Source organism: Orbicella faveolata, unplaced genomic scaffold, assembly GCF_042242905.1.
Source record: "Orbicella faveolata isolate gen_17 unplaced genomic scaffold, um_ofav_v1 contig_35, whole genome shotgun sequence".
Lineage (NCBI taxonomy): Eukaryota > Metazoa > Cnidaria > Anthozoa > Scleractinia > Merulinidae > Orbicella > Orbicella faveolata.
The window spans coordinates 834,843-858,914 of NW_028301564.1; the positions used below are offsets into that span (position 1 = coordinate 834,843).

The window sequence follows — 24,072 nt, forward strand, 5'->3', positions numbered from 1 at the left end:
AGTAAAATGTCAGGAAGATCAATAGTTTTGTAGTTCGAATTTTTGTGGCGTCATGTGAAAACCAGCTATATCCGAGAGTTGTGCTGATGCTGTGCCAATCTTACTTGAAAAATTAGAGAAATCAGATAACATGCAATTGATTCGTTTACAATTTGCTGACAGGAAACTCAAGCTCCTCGTAGTCAAATTGTTAATTATTCCCTTCATTCTTCACGCTATATGCTGTCCGACTCGTCCCCAGTCACCCTTCCACCTCGCCCCTTGCCGCGCGCTGTATGAAGACAACTGGGAACGAGTCAGGTATGTTGTTTAGAAGAAGAGTCGTTGGTGTTACTTCATTTTCACCTTTAATTCATTTGTTTTTTTTCTCGCTATGATGAAATAAAGACCACATTAAAATAATTTAAATAATCTCACTACTTCAACCGTATCAGAGCGAGTCTTGCTATTATTTTTCGCGATTGACTTACCCTATGTAACAAATTCAAGTTGGTACAAACTAAATTCTCCCAGGAACAGCCATAGAAAATTACGGAAAATGTAAAGAGAAATTTAATGGCAATCGCCGGTGATAGTCAGCCTGAAAAAATTAATCTACTCACTACTGGGATTAAACGGTTAACCTATTACGACAAATTTAAACCTGCTTGCAGCCACAATAAATTTACACATGACCTCAGATACCGCTTAAAGGCCAGGCATAATAAATATACAATCCAAATAATGATCCAGAAAAAAATCTTTCATTAAAATGTTTCATGCTCTCGTTATTCTCTTTAAACAATGAGCACAGTTAATCTCTTGCAAATGGTTATCTCTGATTACAAAAAACACATTATGAATTACCTCCTCCAAACCACCAAAATCTACACTATACACTTTGAAACCCTAAATAATCTGACTGAATTGCGTCCTCTACATCTATGAGCCAATACAAAAAGCTTATTTCTTCCCATTTCTACTAGCCTTACAAATTGGCTTGACATGTCATTTAATTGTAAGTATCTCTGTGCTGAACGAGAAAAACATCTTCTAAACATTGGAAATCAGGACACAAAGAAAATTCGAGGGAAAACAAGACTACCTTCCCAACATGGTGCGTACAACATCAGCAGCAAAGAATCTAAAGGAATTCACGCTAAGAGTTTAAATCCTCAACGGCGGCAAGAATAGCAACGTTGACTTCCATCAGATCCCTGCATAACGACGCGAAGGTCTGTAACGGGCCTGACATGACCAGAGAGCCGACATTTTTCTCCGCTACCTGCTTGCAATAAAAAGACACCAGACAGTCCAAGTTGTCTTCGTCTGAACTACCAAACGCTTCACCGTCAAGCTTCTCTCTAAAAGCTCGCACGAGAAGGATGGAACGTTCGATCTCCCGACCGGACAGCTTGTCCACGAGCAGTTGAACAGCGGAGTCTCTTGTGAGGGGTTTGTCGTCCAAGTAACTTTTGATGAAGGCGCTGTCCTCCGAGATGGGGTGCTCCAGAACAGAGGACACCTCTCGGCGAAACTCGCTCACCTCCTGTGTTAAATCGTTGACCTGTGAATTGAAGGAATATCAAATAGAAGACTTAACCAGGACGACTTCTAAACGAACAATTTCGACATTCTGAGACACGTGAAAGTTAACTCTGTCAACTCAAAATAAAATGAAATGACGGGAATTTTCCCGTCTTTGTGCACCGTAAATCAGAAAAGCGAGGCTCCAGTCCTATTTTTTCTCACAGCCGTGTTCCAAGGCATTCTCGTTTCGGGATTTTCCCTCTCGCCCGAATAATACGCATGGCCCTTAATCTTATAATCATCTCTATAATGATTGAGATTCTCTCCACGCTGTCTCGTAAAGCGAAATGACGTGATTATGATCCTAGCCACAACACTAAGACATACGAACAGAGGTTTTATTCACAATTAAACAGTGAACGCACATCAAGGCAGTTTTCTGATGACTGTAAAGAAGCGACAATCGATCCCATAACAACGACTCACTACAGCACGCAAACAGTCTAATGAACCAGCCAGGTGGCTGTTCACAAAAGCGTATTAAAACATGAGCATAAGTAACTACTTAAGAAGTCATCCATAACTTACCTCGGCCTGCCGAGCTGCTTGTACCAGAGATTCCAAGAGCCGGGCGTAAGTGCTACAGAAGAGTAAGAATTGAAAATGTGCCTTGTACAGACAGCGACATAGCTGCACCTGTCTCGCCTCTTGATTCTCAGGATCTGGTGACAGCCGAGTCTCGGGGTCCTCGTGGTGTGACCCAACAGAAGATCGCTTCACCGCCAGTTTGATCTCATCTAGGCACTCCAGCGTCCGCTCGCTCTTTTGTACGTAGCTTGAGAAATGTGAATGAAGTTCCAAGACTGCAAACTTGTGCCTATCAAGCAGCTTTGTTCGGTTTAGCGTCTCTGTATCGATGCAGACGAAAGGACAATCGCCTCGGGACACTAAAAACTCCAAGGTGTTAGAGAAGTGCTGGGCCACATCTCGGAATTTATCCTCCACCAGATAGTTACAGCATTCTCGTGTCAAACTGTAGAATTTTCTGCGCGTGTTCTTGTACAGACAACAGAACAAGGAGAAAGTGTTGACAGCAATAACCCCTGTGGTGTCTTTCACCAAGGAACCCACGTGGGCTGTCCATAGCTTCTCGGGCTCATCGCGTGAGTCCCACGTGATCTCAGTGACGGCGAACAGCTTGTACGAGTAGCTGGTTTCCGAAGCGCCTGGTAACGAGTCCGAGCTACAACAAAACAACATTGGAAGCTAATTTATAACTGTGGTATTTTACAATGCACAGTTCAACGAATTCCCATGTATTGACAGGCTGATCATAACGTGGGACATAACTACCAAAAAACACCTTTCCAGCCGCTTATGTGACCTGGCGAGGCAATAAGCACTTCATATTTACCTCTCGACAGATGGACTGCGGCTCTCTCTTCCCTGTTCCTGACTCTTAACGTCACTGTCAATCACAATTACAGTCACGTTAGGTGAAGACTCCGACGAGCTTTCCAGCGCTGTGGAGTTGTCGGTAACTACGGTCAGCGCACTAGCAGTTAAGGAACGAGCAAGCTGGAATGAAACGTAGCACAACCTCATTAGCAAATAAGAGAAAACCAGACATCTTTTCTCCTTACGTAGATTTTACTCTCTTTCAATAATAGAGCTAGATTACTGGAAATCATGCGAGTTACTTTACCGAAAGTAATTCTGTTCGTCACCAGTTCAAAAGAATCAAAGGATGCTTTCAATCTCCAAGAAATGCAAAGCTAAGGAGTTGCAACGTGAATATTTACCAAAATAAAAGCTGTAATTTCAAATCGTAGATTGTAATTTGTCTCAGTCCTCGCCAATCGTAATCAGCCTTGTTCGTTTTGCTCCATTATTACCTTAACAAGCCGAACAGGTTTTCTTCGACCTTAAGCACTTTAGAACACTTCAAACAGAAAGTGGCCCTTGCCAATATTGAACAGTACCTCATCGTCATCGTCAGAGGAGTCGTGTGGAGTCAGATCCTGCTCACTGCCCGACAGACACTCAAGAGTCTGCAGGTTGGATTTCATGTCTCGATCCAGACTTCCCACGTCCAAGCTACAGTAGGATAAGCGCCGATCCTCGTACTCAGGCCCCCACGACACGTCTTCGGCCTCGTCGTCGTACAAGAAGTCGAAATTTGTCAGCACACTTATCTGAAAGAAACACAATTCAGCCATGAAGCTTGTTTCTACCTTTTTGTTTTCTCTTTTGGATTTTACGAATGCGTTTTATACCGTTTTCATGCAACTCCAAGGCACCCATGGTCAGTTGTGTTCGACAACAATTAAATTTTCGTCCTTTCGAAAACGAGTAATACAAGTCACATTTAACAATTATTTCACTGTTGGTTTAGTACACCCAAACCTGTGTAAACCCCCGAATCCTTAGACGACTGTTTAGTTATGAAGAGATGCATGTCACTACCAATTAACAAAAGGTAAGGGATGTGTATGTGTGGCTACGTGTAAATATACTTAGACAATGCGATCCACTTCTTTGCAACATTGAGCCATAGTGAGACCGGGCGAGTAAATCATCCCTTTTTTCAAGCTGACCAATTTAAAATTCGTATCACTCAGGAAACTAAACAGAAGGTTTCTGTTTGCCATATTTATGGTAAAACAATATTTTCTGCTTATGCTGAATGAATGTTCAGAACGGACCTGTTGTGGTTCGAGTTCATCCTTGCCAGGCTCATTAGTCAGCCCTTCAGCCAGTGACGCCTCCTCAGATGATGGCTGTTGTCCGGCGCCTTGCTTCTCCACTGCCAGGTCACTGCTCGAGCTGAACACAACAGATGGGCTCTGCTTTAAGCCTACCGTGTGACCACATGTCGTCAAGACGTTCACGAGGCGTTCACGAGTACGACGCTAGAATGACAGTAAAATACACAAACAGTAAGACAGCCTTGACCAACACGTATACACAGCCATTTTCAAAGAAATCACGCAACGCTAATCCAACGAAATGTTTCGTGAGCAGAAGTATCACGTCACGACAATGAGAGCGAATGCACGGACAAAATATCATGGTCCCTCGTGAGGCAAAGGGCTTCCACCATAGCTCTCCACTGAACTTCGTTGTTCGCAAGCAGTTCAACCTCACCCATGCCTTCTCGATGCCTTCCAGTTCTTATCTCAAAAAGACAAAATCTCATAACTTTTTTCTTTTTACAGCAATGTTTAGCGAGCAGTTGGGAGAATAAATATTTTGAGCAACGACTTAAAGGATCATGACCCAGACATTATAACACTAACGTAAAGATACCTGTGAAAGATGAGGTTTTCTCCAAGCCGACAAATCCACTGTGGCCACAGGGGACAGGACTTTGTTCTCCTTCCCATGCTCCACTGGGTTCTCTGTCGTGACCCGCCGTCCTATCACCGGGGTGGTAGACAGGTCAAAGGTAAAGTCCAGAGTCCTCCCTGGAAGGTCTTTTTTTATCATCATGGCCTCTGCGGACCAGGAGCTGTCGTATGCAGTCCAGACAGAGCTGGCAGGCCGGGGAGGAGGTGCATCAAGATGAGAGGAGTGGGACACGGCCATCTTTAGAATGTCCAGCGACTCTTTCCACAGATTACCCTGCAAGAGAAACAAACCGAGGGTAATTGAGATTACAACTGGCAAAGAAGAACTATGTCTAACTTACATAAGGTATGGCATAACAATCGTTTTTTGAAATAGGTAGCTTTCAACTAATCAACTAGAGATCCTATCAAAAAATATGCACAACAACGTCAGAAAAAAATATTGAATACATTTACCACTAAAAATGAAACCTCGTTAAAGCGAATAGAATGGTTATTTAAGAAAACTGTACTAAGAAACCAACACCTATACATGAAAGCCTTCTATCTTTTCTTAGTTCATTTTGCTGTTATTTTCTTTGACAAGTAATGTTTACCTTGAGATACTTGGCTATTGTTTTGAGTGCTTCATTCTGGAAGTGTCTCATGGCTGGCGATGAGAAGTCTGCCAGTCTCATCAGAGCACACAGCATGCCCAGCACAACTTGATGGTACACTGGGGGACCACGCTCTAAAACCTGGTCAACACAAAGCAGCTAGGTCTCAGAGAAAGCACAACTGCAAGCGACTAATGGAACCCGAATTTCTCTCCAGGCAAGAGAATAAAATTGCCCCTGTTTTGTCTGTGGTCGCCACCGACTGTAATAAGACACGTTCTGATGGAAACTACTTCGATGAGGTTGGCTTACAATGTTGCTTGAACAACCCAACCATGACAGATGACAGCACCCTCTCCAGAGCCCCTCCCCCCCCCCCCTCCCCCCTCCCCAAACCCCCATCTTCCTCGATCGACTACCTAAGAGCCATAATTCAATACTGTACATAACGTATCTAGAAAGTCTCAATGGGACAACAAATCTGTTGAGTTGTGGCTGGGTTATAACTGACCAGCTTAGATGATAACTTTGAGAGAACAACAACGCGAATTCCTTGATATACTGATGATACCTCTAGCAGGAAAGTGATATGTGATCTCGTGAGATGTCCAAAGGAATCATTGATGTATCTGCAGACCGAGTCAAGCCACGTGGACCGTGGCCTGTGATAGGATTTCTCAATGTACATCTCGAACAGCTTGCCTAAATGAGCGAGATTCCCTGAACTGTTGCAAACCTGAAAGAAAGCCAGTCCATTAGATTACTAACGACACTCGGTGACGAGTAAAAGTATCAAGCAAGTCACAAGCCGCGGATAATATGGCATTGTGTAGGCCGACTGTGTACTGGATTACCTGCACTATATTATGAGCACATGTCTTGCTAAACTCGTCAGGTTCGTCAAAATGTTCCAGCATGTGCGGCAACAAGGCTAACACGTTGAGTGCAAAACCTGTGGAAAACAGATAACATAAGGCTCCCCTTAGGCACCTATACGCCTCTGAGTAATTGTTTAGTGTTGTGTCATTGCATTTTAGTCACAACTTTGTTAAATTAATTCTCCTCAGAGTGTCACTTATTTCTTAAGACATAAGTTCAGGGAGTCAGGGACGTTGTTATAAATATCTACTGAGAAAATTGCACAAAGACAGGAATGCCAGGAAGCAGAAAAACAGGAACACTCACCTGCGGCCTGGGACGGATCCACCAGACTAACGTTTGAGAACACAGTAAGTTTGGACAGCAGGTGAAGAGAAGGCTCTGAGGTAGCTGTGTTCGTTACACCCTGAAATACAAGTCACGCAATCCAGCACAAATAAGATCATGTCACGCTATAGGACTAACCTTTATGTGTGTTTCATTCAGTCGTAAAAATAACTAACATGGATGAGAAGAATGAGTGGAGAAATCTCAAACAAGTGTTGGTGATAAACAACAAGTACAAACCTTGAGCAGCAGTGCTTGTAGTCCTGGAAAATCATTCCACTTGAGCTTGTTAAGAACTTTGTCGAGTTTTTCCCTGGAATCGTGTTGACTTAAGTCCAGAAAAGACAGTACCTTTAATTAACGAAACAAAAGATAAAAATCCATTCATAGTACAGGCACCTACAAAAAAGTCCTGATGATTAAAAGTTCATAAAACAGCAGTTTGAGAAGAAGGTATGTACTACACTGATTAGAGACTCGGACAATTAAAACGTATTTTGAAAATTTGGTTCCATCCTTCTATCTCATGCTGTTCGCAAAATAGTAAAATCATAACTAGTTCAGCCATACATCGTGGCGTGCATTCGGCAACAAAGGAAGTGGCGTTACAAGAACTTGTGATGACGACCTCAATTACAAACCACGAAAGGACGTTAGTTTTGGCTTCGCAATACAATACAATGAGATACTAACCTTGTTGAGCAGATGAATAGCCATAAGGAATTCATGTTCATAATCAGATTCGAGTAACGAGACAGCGATCCAAAACACTCGGGTCACCATGTCTGCTTGACTCTGAGGATTGATGGCCTCAGAAGGTGTCTTTAGACACTGTACACTGACGCTGAACAAAAAAAAAAGAAACAAATCAACAAATTTGTGGCATTTTTTTCTCCCTTTCAGGTACTAGATTATGTAAGGCAACAATTTACTCAATTATCCATTTATTAGAAGGGGCAACCTTGGGTCCCTTTTCAAGAATGCATTGCCTAATAGTTTTCAAACCCAATGTTACCTTGATTAACCAAATGCCTTAAAAAAAACCTAAACAAATATTTTCAATGGGAAAACGGAAACAACTAGAGGAAGCAACTGTCGTTCAAGTTCACTTTTCGAGAGAAAAACGCAACACGAACACGACTGAAACTTGCACAAAAAAAGAATTACATTGGCAGATGTCATAAGGATCGTAACTGAGTATTTGTAATGCTACCTTCTTGTTCTGAGATGAGGATCATCTCTGCTGCCGTTCAGGCGTTCAAATTGATTAAAAAGAGAAGAGTGCCTTTTCATCTCACAGCCACTACTAAGAGAACGAATGTGCCCGCCATGTCTAATCCTTGTCAGTGGACTAACCGATCCAACGTTTGAACTCAAGATGTTCAAGTTGATTCCATCAACAAAGTCTTCTTTTTCATCTTCAAGGTGAGACGCGAGCCCAAAATCCAGGCTACTCGACAACTCAGTCGTGTTTGATTGGTCCACGATTGTCCAATCAGAAGCGGCTTCTAGTGTCAGAAGGATCTCCATAACATAACCCTGAGAAGTGAATAAAACTACATTGAGCTGAACGGACCACAAGGAACTTAAGCATAGTTGATAACACAGCTATTGACACCAGACTTGAACAGACTTTCGATTAAAACGGACGTACTTACTATCCATAGCGAAAAAGCAATCGGTTTAGTTTTTTCTGCAGCTAAGATCTCTGGTGAAGATCAACAGCTCAAGTGATTGAATTGTCTTGATCGACTTGAAAATTTCCCACCAGCAGTCTTTAAATGTAGTATGACCGCCTTTGAGTCACTCAGTTTCTTCAATTGAAATACATTCTTTTGCAGGTAATGGTGTGAAGACACAATAAACCCATGAACGACTATTTGAGCTACAACAGAATATATATGAACTAAACATACCTGCACGTCTTCACTACCATCGCCAACAGACTCCACCAGCCTGGAGAGCACGTCCGACAGCATGGACCAAGAGAAAGGTACCTTCAGAGCTCTGAACACCTGGAAGGACCTGCCAGCATAGTGCCTTGAGGAGCATGAAGTGGCCCACTGGAGAGCTACCTGAGCCATTTTCTCCTGTACTTTACTGCCGTGATCGGACGCTTGGAAAATTTGTACAACTGACGCTACAAAAAGCTCTAACTGCTCGGCGCTCTTGATTTTATATGAACGAGGAGTGATCTCTTCAAACGCCCACAGAGGTTTACAATCGCTAGGAGACATAGGAGAATGGCATGTTAAAAACTGTATTCTGTGAACATAGAGGTGACTTATATCCCTTTTGTATTGTACCTACACTGATATAAGGATGTATTAAATCTTAGAAGAAAGTGGTCCTGACAAAAGAACCATTCCTCACCTGTTGGCTAAAAATTCAATCAGTTCTTGGATCTGCTCCACAAGCCTATTAGCAGTGTTTTCTTCAGGTGGTAGAGTTTGCTCCAGAGAACTGCTGCCAGCAGCAGACCTACACAAAAAGGGTAAGCAAGCAAAAAATGCTGTAAAGAGAAACTGCAAACAAATCCTGTATATCATGATTGATATACAAACAGCTGAAAGCAACGACGCGGTGATCGAGTGGTCTGGGTTCAAGCCCTAGCTGGGGTCAAAGCCTTGCGTAATTTGCCAGGACTCTTAACTCTTACAGTGCCTCCCTCTACTAAGGTGTATAAATGGGTGAGATGGATTACATGCCATCTAGGGGGAAGTAGCAGTACTTCTACCAATAGCATACGGTAAGTACGGTAAGAAAATACGGTAAGACGGGACACCTGCGCCAAATGCTGAATTTAACTTTTTCTTTACGTACGCCAAGGAAAAATATCAAAAAGGATTGAAAATGTAGGGAACTGTTGTGCACCTTAGTTGCTTTTCAACGATCAAACACCAGAAGTTTAGGTAGAGCACAGTTCACTTGCTAACTAACTCTTATTCCTTTACAGTAACCGGTAAACAGCACTCGGAATTTCAACCTACCCGGATGTGCTAACGCCTGCACCAGCAGCATTACTCTCCACAGAAGAAGGACCCTGTCTTTCATACTCGGCACCAGTCCCAGCGCCTGCACTGGAACCAGCTACACCTACGATGTTACCGACATCAAGTGTCCAGGAGGATTTTAACAGGCCATGTTTGCCAAGACCCTGTTCGGAGATTGTGATGAAGTTGAAGAGGGATTGGGCTAAAGATACGTGATCCCCTCGGCACACCAGTACAATGATGAGGTTGATTAATAATCTCTTGCTGTGTTCGTAAACCAAGGCTTTGCCGTGATCCAGAGCTAAGGAGAAAAACAAACGCACGTTATTAAGACGATCAAGTCATCAACATACTGAGCATCAGAAAACACGCAATCGGATTTTAAACAAATGAACGTACACAGCACAGCGGTCTTGAAACCACTGCTGCATTTCCTCCAAGGCAATATCGCGAGCTGAAGTATGTAGTACAGGACCCGTTGACGTAAGACGTTCTCAGGAAGCCGTCAAGCCCCGCACATATCAGCAGCCCATTTCACGCGCGCAATTCATCCCATTCAGATGACAATTCAAACATTTCCCCTTCCCCCGTGCAGAACTCCCACTAAGTAAATTTGATTTCGCGTAATGTTAGCGCAAGTTACTTGTATTACTGTTAGAGCAAGTTCTCATTGCGAGTATGTCACGTATCGACATTCCATTTTAATCTCAGCAAAGAGATCACAATACTTTGCATCAGCTCTTATTTACGTCCATACGCAGGAAGCGCAACTATTCGGTAAACTCACCAAGGAAAATAACATGAAGCATGAGAGGAAGATGTTTCTCCCAATCCACTGAAGCTTGGTCAAGAACTACTTCAGCTAGCAGCATCAGAGCAAAATTACACCTGAAAACAAACCACACCTGTCAGTTAAAGATACAGCACGTACAGATAACCGTAGGGATGAGACACTAATGCAGACACTACAGGACTACAGACAAGGAGTAAAATAGGGGATTTTCTTCTGATGTATTTGTTACAGTTTAGAGCTTTAACCTCAGTGCATTTGTTGATAGAAGTAGACTTTGTCATGACGAGTTCACAAGCTTATGACATTACAGGGCAGAACGCTACCTCTAGTCCTACCTGTACAGTGAAGCCACATACGGTGCAAACGGCAGAATATCAGGAAGAGGCGCAAAATATTTCTCTCCCTCAGGGACTGGTAGTGAGAGAGTCACACCAGCACTAACAAGCCTATGTGCCATGATGACCCATTCATGAGCCCAGGCCCCCTCGGGTTTCTCTCCCTCTACAATCGGATCTTCCTCTTCAGGCTCTGCTAGTGGCACAGTGGTTTCCAGAGGCTCAGACGTAAGACCTGCCAAGCGAATAACAAAACACTTTAGAATTCAGAATTGCTCACTTATCTTGTGAGAACAACAAATTTTTCAGTGCCAAAAGTTATAGATGACTCCAGTTAAACCTCTCTCTCTTCACACCATCTGATCATCCTGCCACTCACGTAAGACTTATGGAATTCAAACTCAGAAAAATTCATCACTGATATCAATCCGGTCGACAGTTAGGTGAACATGTTCAGAGTGTTGTGACAACGAAATCACTGGTTCGTAACGACAGTGAAGCCCCACTTGTGATCTATCATTATAAGGCTTTATTCCACATACACTCGCCGTTCACAAGAGTGAAGCCCCACATGTGATCCATCATTATAAGGCTTTATTCGACATACACCCGCCGTTCACAAGAGTGAAGCCCTACATATAGGAGATCATGGTCAGATTGCACTGAACCACATACACTTACCACTGTCTACACCTCTCGGAAGCGAGTCGCCTTTTTCCTTCCTGTCATCCTTGGCAGTATCTCGTCTCTCTTCTCTTGATTCCTTTCTTTCGTCCCTGGATTCTTTTCTTGATAGTTCTTCTTCTGTTTTCGTGTCTTCTTTGGAAGCTTTCGCCTGGAGCCCAGTCTCCTTTTGAGTTGATGACCTCGTCCCTTCCCTTGGGGTGACGTCACTGACCGAGTCCCGACTGGTGGACGACTTTTGCAGCGGACGAAAAAACGGCGCGTCGTCACAGCGTTCAAACTGAGATGCCACGGTCTCTGTAAGCTGTAACACAAATTTCACTATGTCAGTCATAAGTTTAAGACTCCATTATTAAACCAAAAATAACCCGATGTGAACACCTTGTGTTGGTTGAATAATAAAACGAAATGGTTGAGCATGACACTTGCCAGTTACCCTTGAGATGAGTGTTAACAAACGTAACCAAACAAACATAATGACCGAAGATAAGACAGTTTTTTCAAACCTATGCCCCAAATTATTTTACGTCCATCTAATGAAGGATGCATATTCTCCTACCTTCAGTTCTTCCATGAGTTCCTCGACGGTCTTGTGTTGGTTTGCACGCGCCAAATACACTGCAAGCTTCTTGGCCTGGAAGAAATAAGGGTTGATTAGAAAATGAGTGCGCTTCTCGTTTGTCAGAGAGGTTGCTTAACAACAATGACATGTGCCAGTGCCTCAATTATGATGGGGTTTATTCCATGAAGAATACTTGCTCCTGTAATGATTGAAAATAAGAATCAAAACAAACGTTTGACTCACATGAACAAGTACTTCTGAACTACCAATGACGCCAGCAAGCGCTATGAGATAAGCCAGTATCTCATGCAGGTTGTTCACCCATCGACTGCCACATAAGTTGCCCCAGGCCTCCTCGATCTCTTTAGAGAACTGCTCGTCATACTGAAGACACAAAATACATGGAGTAAGTAACTACATCAATTCATTACCAAGTACGTTTTGCTTGGGTTAAGATGAAAATGAGGGAAAAAGGTAGGGCAGAGACCAACTCATAACTTGGCTTCACTCACAAACATCATTGTAAGGAAGGATCTCTAAGACTCACCTTAACAGTAATGTAGAACAGATTGTTAAGCACCAATTGTGTAGCTTCAACAGACCCCCACCCCTCCCCCTCTAGCTCTACAGGAGACATGGCACCGCTCTGTTCTTCTTCTTCTGTCTCTATGTTCAACTCAGGGGGAGTGGGAGAGGCGTTTGACAAGTCGACCAGCTCGATGTTCGCTAACCACGGGAGCATGTACTGCAGAATACACCGCTGACCCACGAGTGATGTCATCTCAAACCTGGCGGTCATCTCTGTTACAAGACAAAAGTATAGCACACATTAAACTCCCCTTACATTTAATTACTTTATTAACAAAAAATCTTTCCAAATGACGCTGATTTACGCCCCGTCTACACTAGGCCAAAGGAATTTGAAAACGGAGGTTTCACTCTGAAAACGCATCAAATATTTTCCGTCCACACTACGCTGGAGAAAACTAAACGCAACAATCACCGGTCATTTTGGACTTGTGTTTGAGGAAAACTTGGTACGGGAAATCACATGGTTATCGTAATGCCATCATTTAAGAAAAGCTCCGTTTTCAAAATGTTTTCCGTCCACACGAAAACGAAAACCCGGCGTTTTTCAAATTCCTCCGGTTTGAAGAGCGTTTTCGGAAAGCTCCGTTTTCGTGACGAATCAGTGTGGACGGATTAGTGTGGAGGTAGGCCTAACCGTAGAAATAAAGCTGCGTTTTCATAATTTCTCCGGCGTAGTGTGGACACTTCCTTGGACAATGTGTACCAGCCAATCATGAACCAACGCCAAGACTTCTCTTACACCACTTTGTGCAGCAATCCAAATAACAAAGAAGTTACATGTATCAGAACAATGGAACAAAGTCTGACACACCTTCAAACATGTGGACGGTGATTTCAGGGTGTGCTGTGGCCAGCGCTTGAGATAATGTCCTTTGGCACTGTGAGTAAGAACAACGGAACGCACAAGACAAGCTTGGTGTTGTAAAAGGAAAGAAACGCCTGTAGAACATCAAACAAAACAATGATATTGTAAAATCTTATCCAAACATCTTTTAGTAAATGTTTGCCTTAAGACCTCAAAAAGCTTATCTTGGAGGCTTACATCCTTACAGCCTTAAAATCTTACGTGGATGGTCAATGGAGACTCTACCATCGTTTTTCCACTACAACGGATGGTCAATGTTTTCTTCATGCTCGGCAAGTTTTGCTGTCAGCAAAGAGAATAACAAATCGTTCTACCTTTCAAGAAGCTGAAGCAATTGAGCCGCCTTCTCTCGGATGTCCAGTGAAGAATCAGCAGTTTTAAACAGCACCACATTCAGAATAGGTATCATTTCACAAGGATACTCACTGTTGATCAATTAAAAAATATATAATTTAGTATCTAATTCTTTCTTTGAGTAGAACATATTTCGTAGAGCGTTCAACTCAATCGATTGAGGAGCATCAACTACAACTTCAGAGAAAGTTCAGGTCTCATGAGTAATCATCGTTTTAATGCTGAACTTCTCTGAAGTTATAATTTAGTATCTATCAATGCCAGAAACAACAAAGGAAAGATTTACCATAGACTGCAATTCGTGCAACTGTTCACATTTAAAACTCCACTACGTGGATAAGTGTTGCTGTTAATGAATATTGCAATGCCATACTTTCCCAGAACAATTAGCAATTAGAACTCTAAGGGGCAGTAAAGGAACAGACGCTTGGGAGCACAACCAACAAACATTGTGTAGCTTGAGATAACAGACAATTTTTCGTCGGACCACGACCGCTTTAACTTAGGAACGTTTTTGGCGATGGAACAAGCACATCATCGCGCCTTTAGTTAGACGACTTTGTTGTTTGGTGTCGCTTTTTTATGACATTACTCCCAAATATTCTCTTTACTGCAAATGTATTCTTGACCAACTAACTCTGACTAACGGCCTTAGACGCAGGTACCAGTATTACTCAGGACTATATGCGTGTTCAGCTATTACTGTATATAGAAACAATTGAAAAACAACGTTACCTTCTGGTAAAAACAGAAACTAGAGCTTTGAAACAGCCGCTGACCACCAGCCTCGCACCAGTGTAGCACTTGTCTATTACCCAGTGGAGTAAGGACGGGATGTTAGCGTTGTTCTCCAGAAGATGTACAAGTGTAGCATATCCCAGCTGATGGATCTGACGAAAAAACAAGCAAGTGTAACGAACAATGCTGTCTCAGCAACGAAACTTTCATGTCTAAGAATTGCTGGCTAACTTTTGGAGCCAACTGGTAGATTTCCTTTTTAAACCCTTACCTTTTCCTTAGGTGAGTTGAGAACTGTCTGTAACCAGTTGTAAAGATACCCTCCAGTGATAAGCCCATTAGGATCAAAAACAGGACCACACTGTAACAAGCCACACATAGCCTGAAAGACAACAAGAAAACAAGGGTTACATACAAGTTTGTTGTCAAGAGCCATTCACATACATCGTTGGACCATTTAATAAAAGGACATTTCTAATCATTCTCCTAAAGGTATGGTTCCTACCCTGCTTGTGTCCTATTTCAGCCAGAAATGTTAATCGTAATAATCTGTGAGTAATTGAGAAAATCTATTACTTACATGAAGGGAAGCCAGCTCCAAATCATTGCTTTGCGCACTTGGAACAAGTGAGATTCTACAAATGACAATGAAACCAGAATGCCATTAATTGATTGAAATGAAATATAAACCCAACCACAAAAGCACGCGATATGACAGAGAAGCGAACATAGCAAGCAGTTTACTTTTCATGTCGAGCGGCCTTGACTCCAAAGTGAGCACACCAGCTACTAAACTGGAAAAACAGGTTGCAACGCATGTCATCAGGCAGAAGATTCCTCTGAAGAGAAGCTGTCGAAATAAAGAGAGTTGCAGTCAGTTGGACAAACGAATTGCTACGCTAAAGTACCTCACAGATGAACAAGAATAACTCCTCATTCCTGCGTGACTGATTAGCACAATCTAAACACGAACACGCTTAGCGGTCAATCTTCTGCTCTGGAAACGAAAGATTCCCAACGGCAATTTTTTTTAAAAGATCACGAAAGAAAGGAAGAAATTAATAAGCAAAAAAGTGACTCACCAGGAACCGAGGTGATCATTTTGTAAAGAAAATGGGCAAAGTGAACTCGCAGCTGCATGATGGCCGGCATGTCCTTCTCGCTTTCACTTTCCAAGTAAGACCTGTTGATAACAAGACGATTTTAAAATACTTTAAGTTCAAGACACAACGTCGCTATTTTTAGTATGATTTGAGGAGGCAAACACTGTACAGCTTCACGTAGAACTGTACTCAACAACCAAGGATGGCAAACGACGAGGGCGGGGGGGGGGGGGGGGGGGGGAGCTGGAAATAGATATAAGTGCACAGACAAGTTGAACTTTATATCTGCGGATAACGTTGTAGTATCTGCACCTGTTCAATGTTTTTACCTTGTTCCTTCAATGTATTCGATAAATATTGGATGTAACCCATCCTCCAAAGCAAGCTCACTGGCACTAAATAAGATGAAGAACAAATGGTGAGTATAAGAGAAATATCTGTGATAGATGTCAAAGCATGAATCATGAACAATAACCTATGGCTGGTTACACTGAGTTTACTTGCAGTGAACCAAGTATAGGCGTATCTTTAAAAGTACCGCAATTTGCAATAAGCCCAAAAAGAAATCTGAGGCGTGATACCAGTTCCACAGAATCTTTGTTCAAAATCTAGAGGTTGCAAAACCAGACTCAAATCTAGTACTGTAAGCAGTTCACACGCTAACCTGTCACTGAAACAGCCATGCTCAGCATTGAGCTCAAATATCCTAACCACATATGCTCTCAGAACATCTCGCTTTCTTCTTCGTCTAACGCCCTGCATGCAAACACAAGGTACAAATAAATAGACTGTCTTGAACAAAAACAACCTGCAATTGCTTATTCCACCTACATATAATGTAGATTCGAAACCCTGAACTCTGCATTCTATCCGCTGATACAATGGAGATCTACGCGTCTAAACGAAAGATCTCAACTTGTAACAAAATGCAGGCATGAGAACAAGTTCTAAGCAGCCAATCAGAAACAGGATCGCTCCACACGCCCTGCACGAGTCAGTTTAAATTTTGTTTCCACCGCCGATAACGGCACAGTCTGATGATCGCTTCAAACTCAAATAACTGTCAACTACTGTGTAGTTTCTATCTACTTCGTGGTGATAATATATTTATGTACCCAGTTGAGAGAGGAAAAGCATTAAAGTCCTCATAAAGAAAGACACATACCTCTGCACGTCTATCAAGGACCTCGCGGAGGAGAAAGTGAAGTTCTTCAAGTAACTCTCTGGAAGGTATAGGAAAAAGTCATAACAATCATTGCACCTGATTTAACGATTCAACAAATACAACACTGCTATAACACCGAACTCAAATAAAGTCTGCAAACAGATCTATGACATTCAGTGTGTATGAGTCCAGTTAAGGCTGATGTCAAGCAAGAAAGATAGCATCAGACGAAAATATATCTCATTGAACAGCCAAGCCCACTAGATTCACTTCTGTACGTACATGTACAACCACTTTCACTACTTAAGAATGAGTAGGACTACTCATAAAGTTACTGCTCATAAACTATACAATTGCGATTTTTACTTGCATAATTAACAATTAATGCCATGTGCAGTGTTTTACCTATAAGAACACGGGCTAGTTCTACCAAGCCCAACGATGACTGCCTCCCTAATATCAGAACAGTCACTCTTCAGCAGTGGAACAGCAAAACGGAATAAACTGTCAACCATGCTAGGAGAAGGGGGCTGTGAAAGGAAAAAAAAATACAAACATTTTTTGTGAGTAAAATTAATCTGATATATATGTTGCTTGTACATCCAACAGATTCAGAAAGTGACTTGAAAGTGTAATGTGTTAGAAATTATGACACAAAAATACTGTTCCGTAAAACTCACTCTGGAATCGCCCTTGGTTTCTGAACCTTCTGATGATGCTCTGAAATGTATAGTACAGGTAGTTAAGTAATCTTATATCAGTAAATTAAAACTTAAGTCTGTTTCAAATCCAGAACGAGAATTGCCATTGTGTTTAACTTAAGGTTTCACAGCATTTCACAGCATATTAGTACTTGTACTATTCCTGAATGTGAGGATAAATGCTATTACAAATTTCTTACCAAATACTCTGTGGTAATCGACTTATATTAAAGCATGTATAGCTACCGCATTTTAAAACTCTACATAGAGCTTGCTCAGTTCGTATTCCAGAATTGAGGAAGCAATACTTTTTGCAAGTTTAACAGCGTTAAGAAAATTAAACATTGACTGACCCTCCGTCCTGTTCTGGAGAGTCGCTTCTGAGCGGAGGTGATCGAGGGTAAGCGCAACAGGCAAATATCAGGTAATTTCTAAACAAGCACACATGGTTCATGTTCATGGTTTTCTTTGGTCCTCTGCTGTACACAGATGATAGACTGGTGATGGAATCTATTCCAGAAGCACTGCAATCAAGAGAAATACCTCATGTCAGTAAATAGCTGTTACCTGGAGTACTCTGGGAATTACGTCTAGTAACTCTTCTCAGAGTTGTTGATATGCAACAGACTCTACGGGAGCACGCAATGAGCACTGGAACTGGTTTCAAGGGAGGTAGCATAGCCTAGTGATTAGCGCACTGGATTTGTAATCCGGAGGTAAATGAGTTATATCTTTCATTTTTTTATCAGTCCTGAGGTGAAGCAGCTTTAGCTCACACGATGAAAACACACATCTAACAAATCAGTAAGTGCACCGACTATAACTAGTATTCATTGCACTTTTTATTCCAAATTCACATACTGAAAATGAACGTGAGTTTTAATGTTTTATTCTGAGTGTGTGAGGAACATTCAATTTGAATTCAGTTACTTAAGTGAACCAATATCACGAGCTCATACCCTGAATCAATTAACGAGTAAACAGTGAGAAGGCGATTGAAGACATTAGGCCAACTGTATTGCAGAGCAGAGGGACAAAGCTCAGGCAGATACCACTTGTTAAGAAGGCCTGCCATAAGTGATGACCAGAACAGGCTATGCAATGCGACATTCAGTTGTTCTCCTGTCTCCTTGTCCATGTTGCCTGACAAACGCTCATTCACAATTAAGATGTCCACATTACTCAAAGGTCCTGAGAAGAGCTGACAAAAGAGTACAATACTGATTTAATGGCTGTAAACTTGAAAATTTCAGGCAACCAGCAGTTTTTGAGACAGAGATAGAAGAGTGCAGTACCTTCTCACTCTGTGGAGTGGAATGCAGAACTTTCTCAAGGACTGTTGGAAACACTTGGTCTACCACATCAAGCACAACTTTCTCAGATTTTTCCTGGTGAAAACATAACAACCAAAAAAGTCAACATAACAACCAAAACGTGGTTGTCATGACATGATTTATATCTGGAATACTGAAAAAACTTTGCTGTGACACATATACATAACAACTTATCCATTGTTTTGTATCACTGAGACAACGATCATTGTATTTCAAGTAACAGGAAGTAAACTGTACTGTCAATGAAAGTCTCCAGTACCTTATCAGTGAGATCCATTAAGCTGCATAAAACTCTGACTTCCTTCAGCACAAGAAAGGCCAGCTTTCGTATCACAGGGTAAATACTATTCAAAAACAAAGATCATCATTTGATGAGCAAGAAACTACTAACCAATATTATAATTATGATTGGCTTTCATCTATCATCCTTAATTATCTTTCCAAGAAATTTACACTTCTTGGGATAACAAATACATGTATTAGCAGTCCAGATTTGCCTGAATCAACAACACTTTGTTTGCAAACTTAAAAGAAAATGCCTGTTGTAAACTTGACTTGACGAAAAACAAGATGTTTAATGTAGCAAAACAACAACAGGAAATAAGATGCAACTGTACCTGCACAGCATAACGAGGGCAAAACCTTCCACACTGTGAAGAACAGTTATCCTGTCAACTTCCTTGTCACTTGGTAGACTGTGGGCAGACAATTCCAGCTGCGCATCTTGTCCAGGCTAACAATACAAACACACCATACTTTTAGAGAATGACACATTTATTTGTACAGTACAGACACATTACACTGATACTGAAAATAGCAGCCCCAAACAAACACACAAGTCAGTAATTTAAAAAAAGAATTCTACAATGTATCAGTATAATTTACGTTTGTACACTCTGTACATGTATGTTGTTGGCATGATTAAAGGGGACTTAGAGAAAATTTATGAAGGGTGAGTTGCCAAATGGTTGGCAAATAATTTGGACTGCCAATTGAGTGCAGATTATTACATTTACAGACGACAGGTATTACATGTATGTAAAATTCATGATCTGCATAAAAAACCATGTTGTTAATAAAAGTAATGGATCATTTTTCAAGTGCTGACTCACCTTATCTCCAGGACCAGCAGAGACGGCAGTCTTCCAGTGAGCTAGCAGTTGTAACAACATGCGCAGTGCACTGTCCAGCAATGACGGCAGGTTATCTTGGATCTCACGCAGAATAACGTTGATGAAGCCTGGGAGAGATTGTGTTTTAACAAAGTGTTATTACCAAGCTAATTCGACAAGAAAGAGTGCTTTGAGCTAAAAAACATGGGCAGGATTCATCTTTTCTTCTTATTATTTTGTACCTAAGACAGTGATTTCTCTCCATTCAGCAAAGTCAAGCACTAGTGATTGAAGAGATGAAAGGGCCAGCCTAAAAATAAAGAAAAGAAATTAGTTAATTAATATTAATTAATTAGAGCAGTTTTCAATTGAGTGTCATAAAACCAAAGCCAAACCAATTACTGACCAATTAGACTTCTGAGCCAATCTTAAGCCGTAGTAAAACCAAAACCAAAACCAAAACCAAAACCAAAGTAACTACCTATGACTAATTACTTCCGACACTCAACTGAAAACTGCTCTAATTAAAATTAATTAACAAGGAATGAAACAAAGCCATTATAAATACCAATAAAGACTTGAACAGCAATAATGGCATCAGGTAATGCAAATAAGTTAAGGACTGTTTAATCTGAATGTAACATGTATAATAATTCAGCTACTCTTACCCTCTCAATTCTTCATCCATGTGCACAGTTAGACGGGAAAGAAGATCCACAAGTTCCATTTTAGTCATGCCTTCAGGTATGCACCTTTTGTAGGATAAACATTTAAGATGCAGTTGTGGTTAAGCAAAGTACAATGCCACATACAAAACAGGCAGATCTCTAGGACATTTTCACTATGTTCTTCACTGAAGTTCAATAACTTAATTCTTTTACAAAACTTATTATATTTACGTACCTGGGTATGGCGGCAATACAAGTCCTGTACAACTCAATTTTTGGATCAACCTTTGGTTTTCGTTCACCCCTGAAGGATAAAACAGGACAACTGAAAGGGAGAAAATTGAGGAGAGGGGGAACGAACTAAAATATGCATCAAGCAACAGAAAACAGATCAGTCATTGCAAAACAATACTTACGCAGCAACTTCCTCTGGCTCCTTGTGAGAACAATGTGGGTTTGTCATCATCATGGGCCTACCAACTTGCGAATCTAATGCTCTTATGATGCTATCTAGTGCCTTCCGAATGCTGAAAAAAAGAAGACAGTCTTGAAGTTAATATAAATTAAACATGTTTAGCATTTCTCTGCAGAATTGAGATTTCTATCTCTCTGTCAAAGCAAAGGGCAACTACAACCTTGCACCCAAAGTCTTTGTTTCATTTGACCAGCGGTCAGGAAACAAGCAACCCTGGAAAGACCCAATTTGAAGTCCAAAAATATCAGACTTCTGGTTGAATTGCGCATGTCTAGCTGACAAACATGTGGCTCAATCAAGAGGCTGACGGTTTACTTCCCTTCAATTTCAGTGGTTTTAAGACCAACTAAAATCTAGCCTGTAACAGAACTCACTAGAGGCGCTTGTTTCATCAAGCTTGTGCACTAAGGAACAAAGACTTGAGGAAGGAGACTTGGGGAAACAAGACAACTATCAAGTCACTTGAAGTCAAGAACAAGTTTTTTTTGAAAATATCCTGCATTGGCTGATCCATTGTATTGATAAAACTGACAGTTCAAAAGCATTCGCATACCTGTGGTAATAGTTTGCTAGTCCAATACTGCTTGCTTGACTCTCGGTCAGATTCTTCATGGAAGCTACTCGTCGCACTCTCACAGTATTGCCAGATGGTAAAGATGTAGTGGAAGTAGGCATTGCTGGTGCCTCAGCACCCTTTTAAGAGAAATTAAGCGAAAAATGGTAACAAAGTCATGTACATGTAGTAATCGGATGGTGCGGCAATCAAAGCCAATAACATTATTTCCTGCATGCAAATATACATGCAAATAGCTGCATAATTTTATGCTCTGTGGCAAGACAGGTTCTAGATACTATGGCGGATGCTACATGCAAGCCACACCACTCAACTAAGTTTTGTAATGATGAGCGCAATAAGAACAATCTGTAAGTCATTTCAGTTACCCAGCAGTACTTATGGACATAGCAAAAATGATGGCTGCTTTACCCACCTTTCTTTGGAGGCCATCAGCAATAACAAAAAAAGCACGAAGACCAATGTTCATTCTCTACAAAAAACAAAATGAATTTACATAGTTACAATAACTGATGAGTGCAAAAATAATGTACTTATACTTGTTAAGAAGTGCATCAAATCAAGAATTATTACTAAACACACATTAACACTCAAACTCAGATTTAACTAATAAAACTAAATAAATACTACACACTCAGTAGAAATCATTTTGGAATACAATTTCACAAGCCACACAGACAGAACACAAAAGTATTTTTGCTCGACCACTGAAAATTAAAATGTCTCAATTCAAGGGTAATAATATTACATGAAGTTTCCAAAATTTACTACGAAAATAAGAAGTAAGCCAAGTCAAAGATACCTCTGGGCTTATGGTCCTCGTTGTTCTGCCAATACTAAGTAAATCAAAGATGATGTCATTCATGGCAAAGTCCAGCTTCTCCTGCATAATAAAAGAGTCCAGTTAACAACACAGTAATTCAATCTTTAAGTAGCATTTTTATATGTAACATGAACAATCTGTAGTAACTTTCAAAAACAATTTCCAAACTGAGTGAAGCATAACCTCAGGCTTGAAATATTTAGCTGTAGTGACTTTCAAACCGTTCATTACCTGAGCAATAAACTGTATAATCTTCACAAAGTAGTTCATGGGGGCTTCCCTTGGAATAACAGCACGGGAACCCCGCGGAAAGAGCACATCAGTGATGCTTCGTAGCCGGCTAGAGGGAAATGAAGGAAGGTTAGGAAAGACGGCGATGACATAAATTGCTCCACTAGGAGACTAAAGGAATAGAAAGACAATGATAATTATTGGCAAGTGACTGCAGACACTATTCAGCATAATGCTATATGATCTTCTAAGTGAAAGATAAAGGTACGCTAAGGCTCAACTGGCCAACATTACCAGAACTCACTCTAGTTTCCATAGCATTAAAGGACAAGGAGAATTCCTACTTTCCTGAATGTGATGCTCTACTCGACGAGAGGGTATGTTGCAAGATAAAATCATTTTTATTTTATGTTTAATTGTTCACCTCACTGTCGCTATGTTACTCTCTCCCTTGATTCTGACCATGTACACCCTGTAAGATAAACGTATGCCATAATAAAGAAGTTTTCACTGGTGCAGTAATTATTATCAATGAAAACTTCTCTACATGTAGTTGCAGGTCTATCACTCAACTTTTGGAAGTCACTAGGGTGGCAGGTTACAACTTTTAGCATGACTACCTTGTTTAGTCATTTGCTCATCAAGACAGAATAATTATATCAGACAGATACAATCAAAACACTAACCAAACCAATCTGTATAAACACTCCATGGCTACTTTTTGCATCTTAACATCCCTTTGCTGCAAGTAAGATCAAAGGGGTATCATCAGTAATAGAGTGCATACTTGAGCTTGCTTGTTTATTGGTTGTTGCTCTAACCATTAACAGTGTATATGTTTATTGACTAACACGTGCAGTTTCCTTAAATTCTACTGGAAGGATCATAAGTTACCTTGAGAGTGCCCAAACACATGTTCAAGAAACTTGGCCAACTACTGAGGAAGAATGCTTTTTGGCTGACACAAAGCAACACAGTCACAAGTGGATAAATGGGCTGCAAGTAAAGCAAAGTAAAATAAAAATTACACTGTATCATCATGCTTTGCAGTTAGCATGTAGTTGATATTTTTCAGCAAACAGAAAATTTTCCATACAATATGTAATGAGCCCATTTAATACAGCCATCATCAACCAGGGAGATAATAAGATGGAGTGAGGAAATCAATTCATTGACTTTTCCGATACTAGCAGGCAACTTGCTCTGAATTTGCCCTCCCCTGAGGTTAAGACCTGGAGAAACACATGCAAAAACCTATGGAACACATGGAGACAAGACCTCAATTTAAAACCGATTCAGAGGCTAATGAT

At 41.1% G+C, this 24,072-nt stretch overlaps 1 protein-coding gene across 1 annotated transcript in view; it reads right to left on the reverse strand.

Annotated features, from left to right (window-relative positions):
* Positions 1 to 330: 330 nt before the first annotated feature.
* LOC110056632 (protein furry homolog-like) overlaps positions 331 to 24,072 on the reverse strand; it is a 30,537-nt gene continuing 6,795 nt past the window's right edge. Inside the window, exons 11-61 of the mRNA XM_089273644.1 lie at positions 23,657 to 23,758; positions 23,449 to 23,504; positions 23,187 to 23,234; positions 22,763 to 22,871; positions 22,511 to 22,591; positions 22,124 to 22,180; positions 21,688 to 21,827; positions 21,076 to 21,186; positions 20,895 to 20,963; positions 20,660 to 20,743; positions 20,234 to 20,301; positions 19,992 to 20,119; positions 19,497 to 19,612; positions 19,139 to 19,223; positions 18,841 to 18,933; positions 18,505 to 18,746; positions 17,899 to 18,069; positions 17,525 to 17,564; positions 17,250 to 17,374; positions 16,845 to 16,902; positions 16,344 to 16,435; positions 16,009 to 16,074; positions 15,659 to 15,759; positions 15,321 to 15,426; positions 15,157 to 15,211; positions 14,848 to 14,958; positions 14,574 to 14,728; positions 13,799 to 13,909; positions 13,431 to 13,558; positions 12,576 to 12,829; positions 12,272 to 12,412; positions 12,026 to 12,100; positions 11,464 to 11,770; positions 10,783 to 11,017; positions 10,442 to 10,542; positions 9,652 to 9,955; positions 9,035 to 9,142; positions 8,578 to 8,887; positions 7,875 to 8,200; positions 7,355 to 7,505; positions 6,902 to 7,012; positions 6,641 to 6,740; positions 6,310 to 6,407; positions 6,027 to 6,191; positions 5,456 to 5,596; positions 4,819 to 5,133; positions 4,215 to 4,421; positions 3,492 to 3,704; positions 2,924 to 3,087; positions 2,098 to 2,752; positions 331 to 1,546 (exon numbers count right to left, since the gene is read on the reverse strand). Coding sequence (XP_089129770.1) covers positions 1,139 to 1,546; positions 2,098 to 2,752; positions 2,924 to 3,087; positions 3,492 to 3,704; positions 4,215 to 4,421; positions 4,819 to 5,133; positions 5,456 to 5,596; positions 6,027 to 6,191; positions 6,310 to 6,407; positions 6,641 to 6,740; positions 6,902 to 7,012; positions 7,355 to 7,505; positions 7,875 to 8,200; positions 8,578 to 8,887; positions 9,035 to 9,142; positions 9,652 to 9,955; positions 10,442 to 10,542; positions 10,783 to 11,017; positions 11,464 to 11,770; positions 12,026 to 12,100; positions 12,272 to 12,412; positions 12,576 to 12,829; positions 13,431 to 13,558; positions 13,799 to 13,909; positions 14,574 to 14,728; positions 14,848 to 14,958; positions 15,157 to 15,211; positions 15,321 to 15,426; positions 15,659 to 15,759; positions 16,009 to 16,074; positions 16,344 to 16,435; positions 16,845 to 16,902; positions 17,250 to 17,374; positions 17,525 to 17,564; positions 17,899 to 18,069; positions 18,505 to 18,746; positions 18,841 to 18,933; positions 19,139 to 19,223; positions 19,497 to 19,612; positions 19,992 to 20,119; positions 20,234 to 20,301; positions 20,660 to 20,743; positions 20,895 to 20,963; positions 21,076 to 21,186; positions 21,688 to 21,827; positions 22,124 to 22,180; positions 22,511 to 22,591; positions 22,763 to 22,871; positions 23,187 to 23,234; positions 23,449 to 23,504; positions 23,657 to 23,758 — 7,797 coding nt within the window. The 3' untranslated portion in view covers positions 331 to 1,138. The remainder of the gene's footprint in view (positions 1,547 to 2,097; positions 2,753 to 2,923; positions 3,088 to 3,491; positions 3,705 to 4,214; positions 4,422 to 4,818; positions 5,134 to 5,455; positions 5,597 to 6,026; positions 6,192 to 6,309; positions 6,408 to 6,640; positions 6,741 to 6,901; positions 7,013 to 7,354; positions 7,506 to 7,874; positions 8,201 to 8,577; positions 8,888 to 9,034; positions 9,143 to 9,651; positions 9,956 to 10,441; positions 10,543 to 10,782; positions 11,018 to 11,463; positions 11,771 to 12,025; positions 12,101 to 12,271; positions 12,413 to 12,575; positions 12,830 to 13,430; positions 13,559 to 13,798; positions 13,910 to 14,573; positions 14,729 to 14,847; positions 14,959 to 15,156; positions 15,212 to 15,320; positions 15,427 to 15,658; positions 15,760 to 16,008; positions 16,075 to 16,343; positions 16,436 to 16,844; positions 16,903 to 17,249; positions 17,375 to 17,524; positions 17,565 to 17,898; positions 18,070 to 18,504; positions 18,747 to 18,840; positions 18,934 to 19,138; positions 19,224 to 19,496; positions 19,613 to 19,991; positions 20,120 to 20,233; positions 20,302 to 20,659; positions 20,744 to 20,894; positions 20,964 to 21,075; positions 21,187 to 21,687; positions 21,828 to 22,123; positions 22,181 to 22,510; positions 22,592 to 22,762; positions 22,872 to 23,186; positions 23,235 to 23,448; positions 23,505 to 23,656; positions 23,759 to 24,072) is intronic.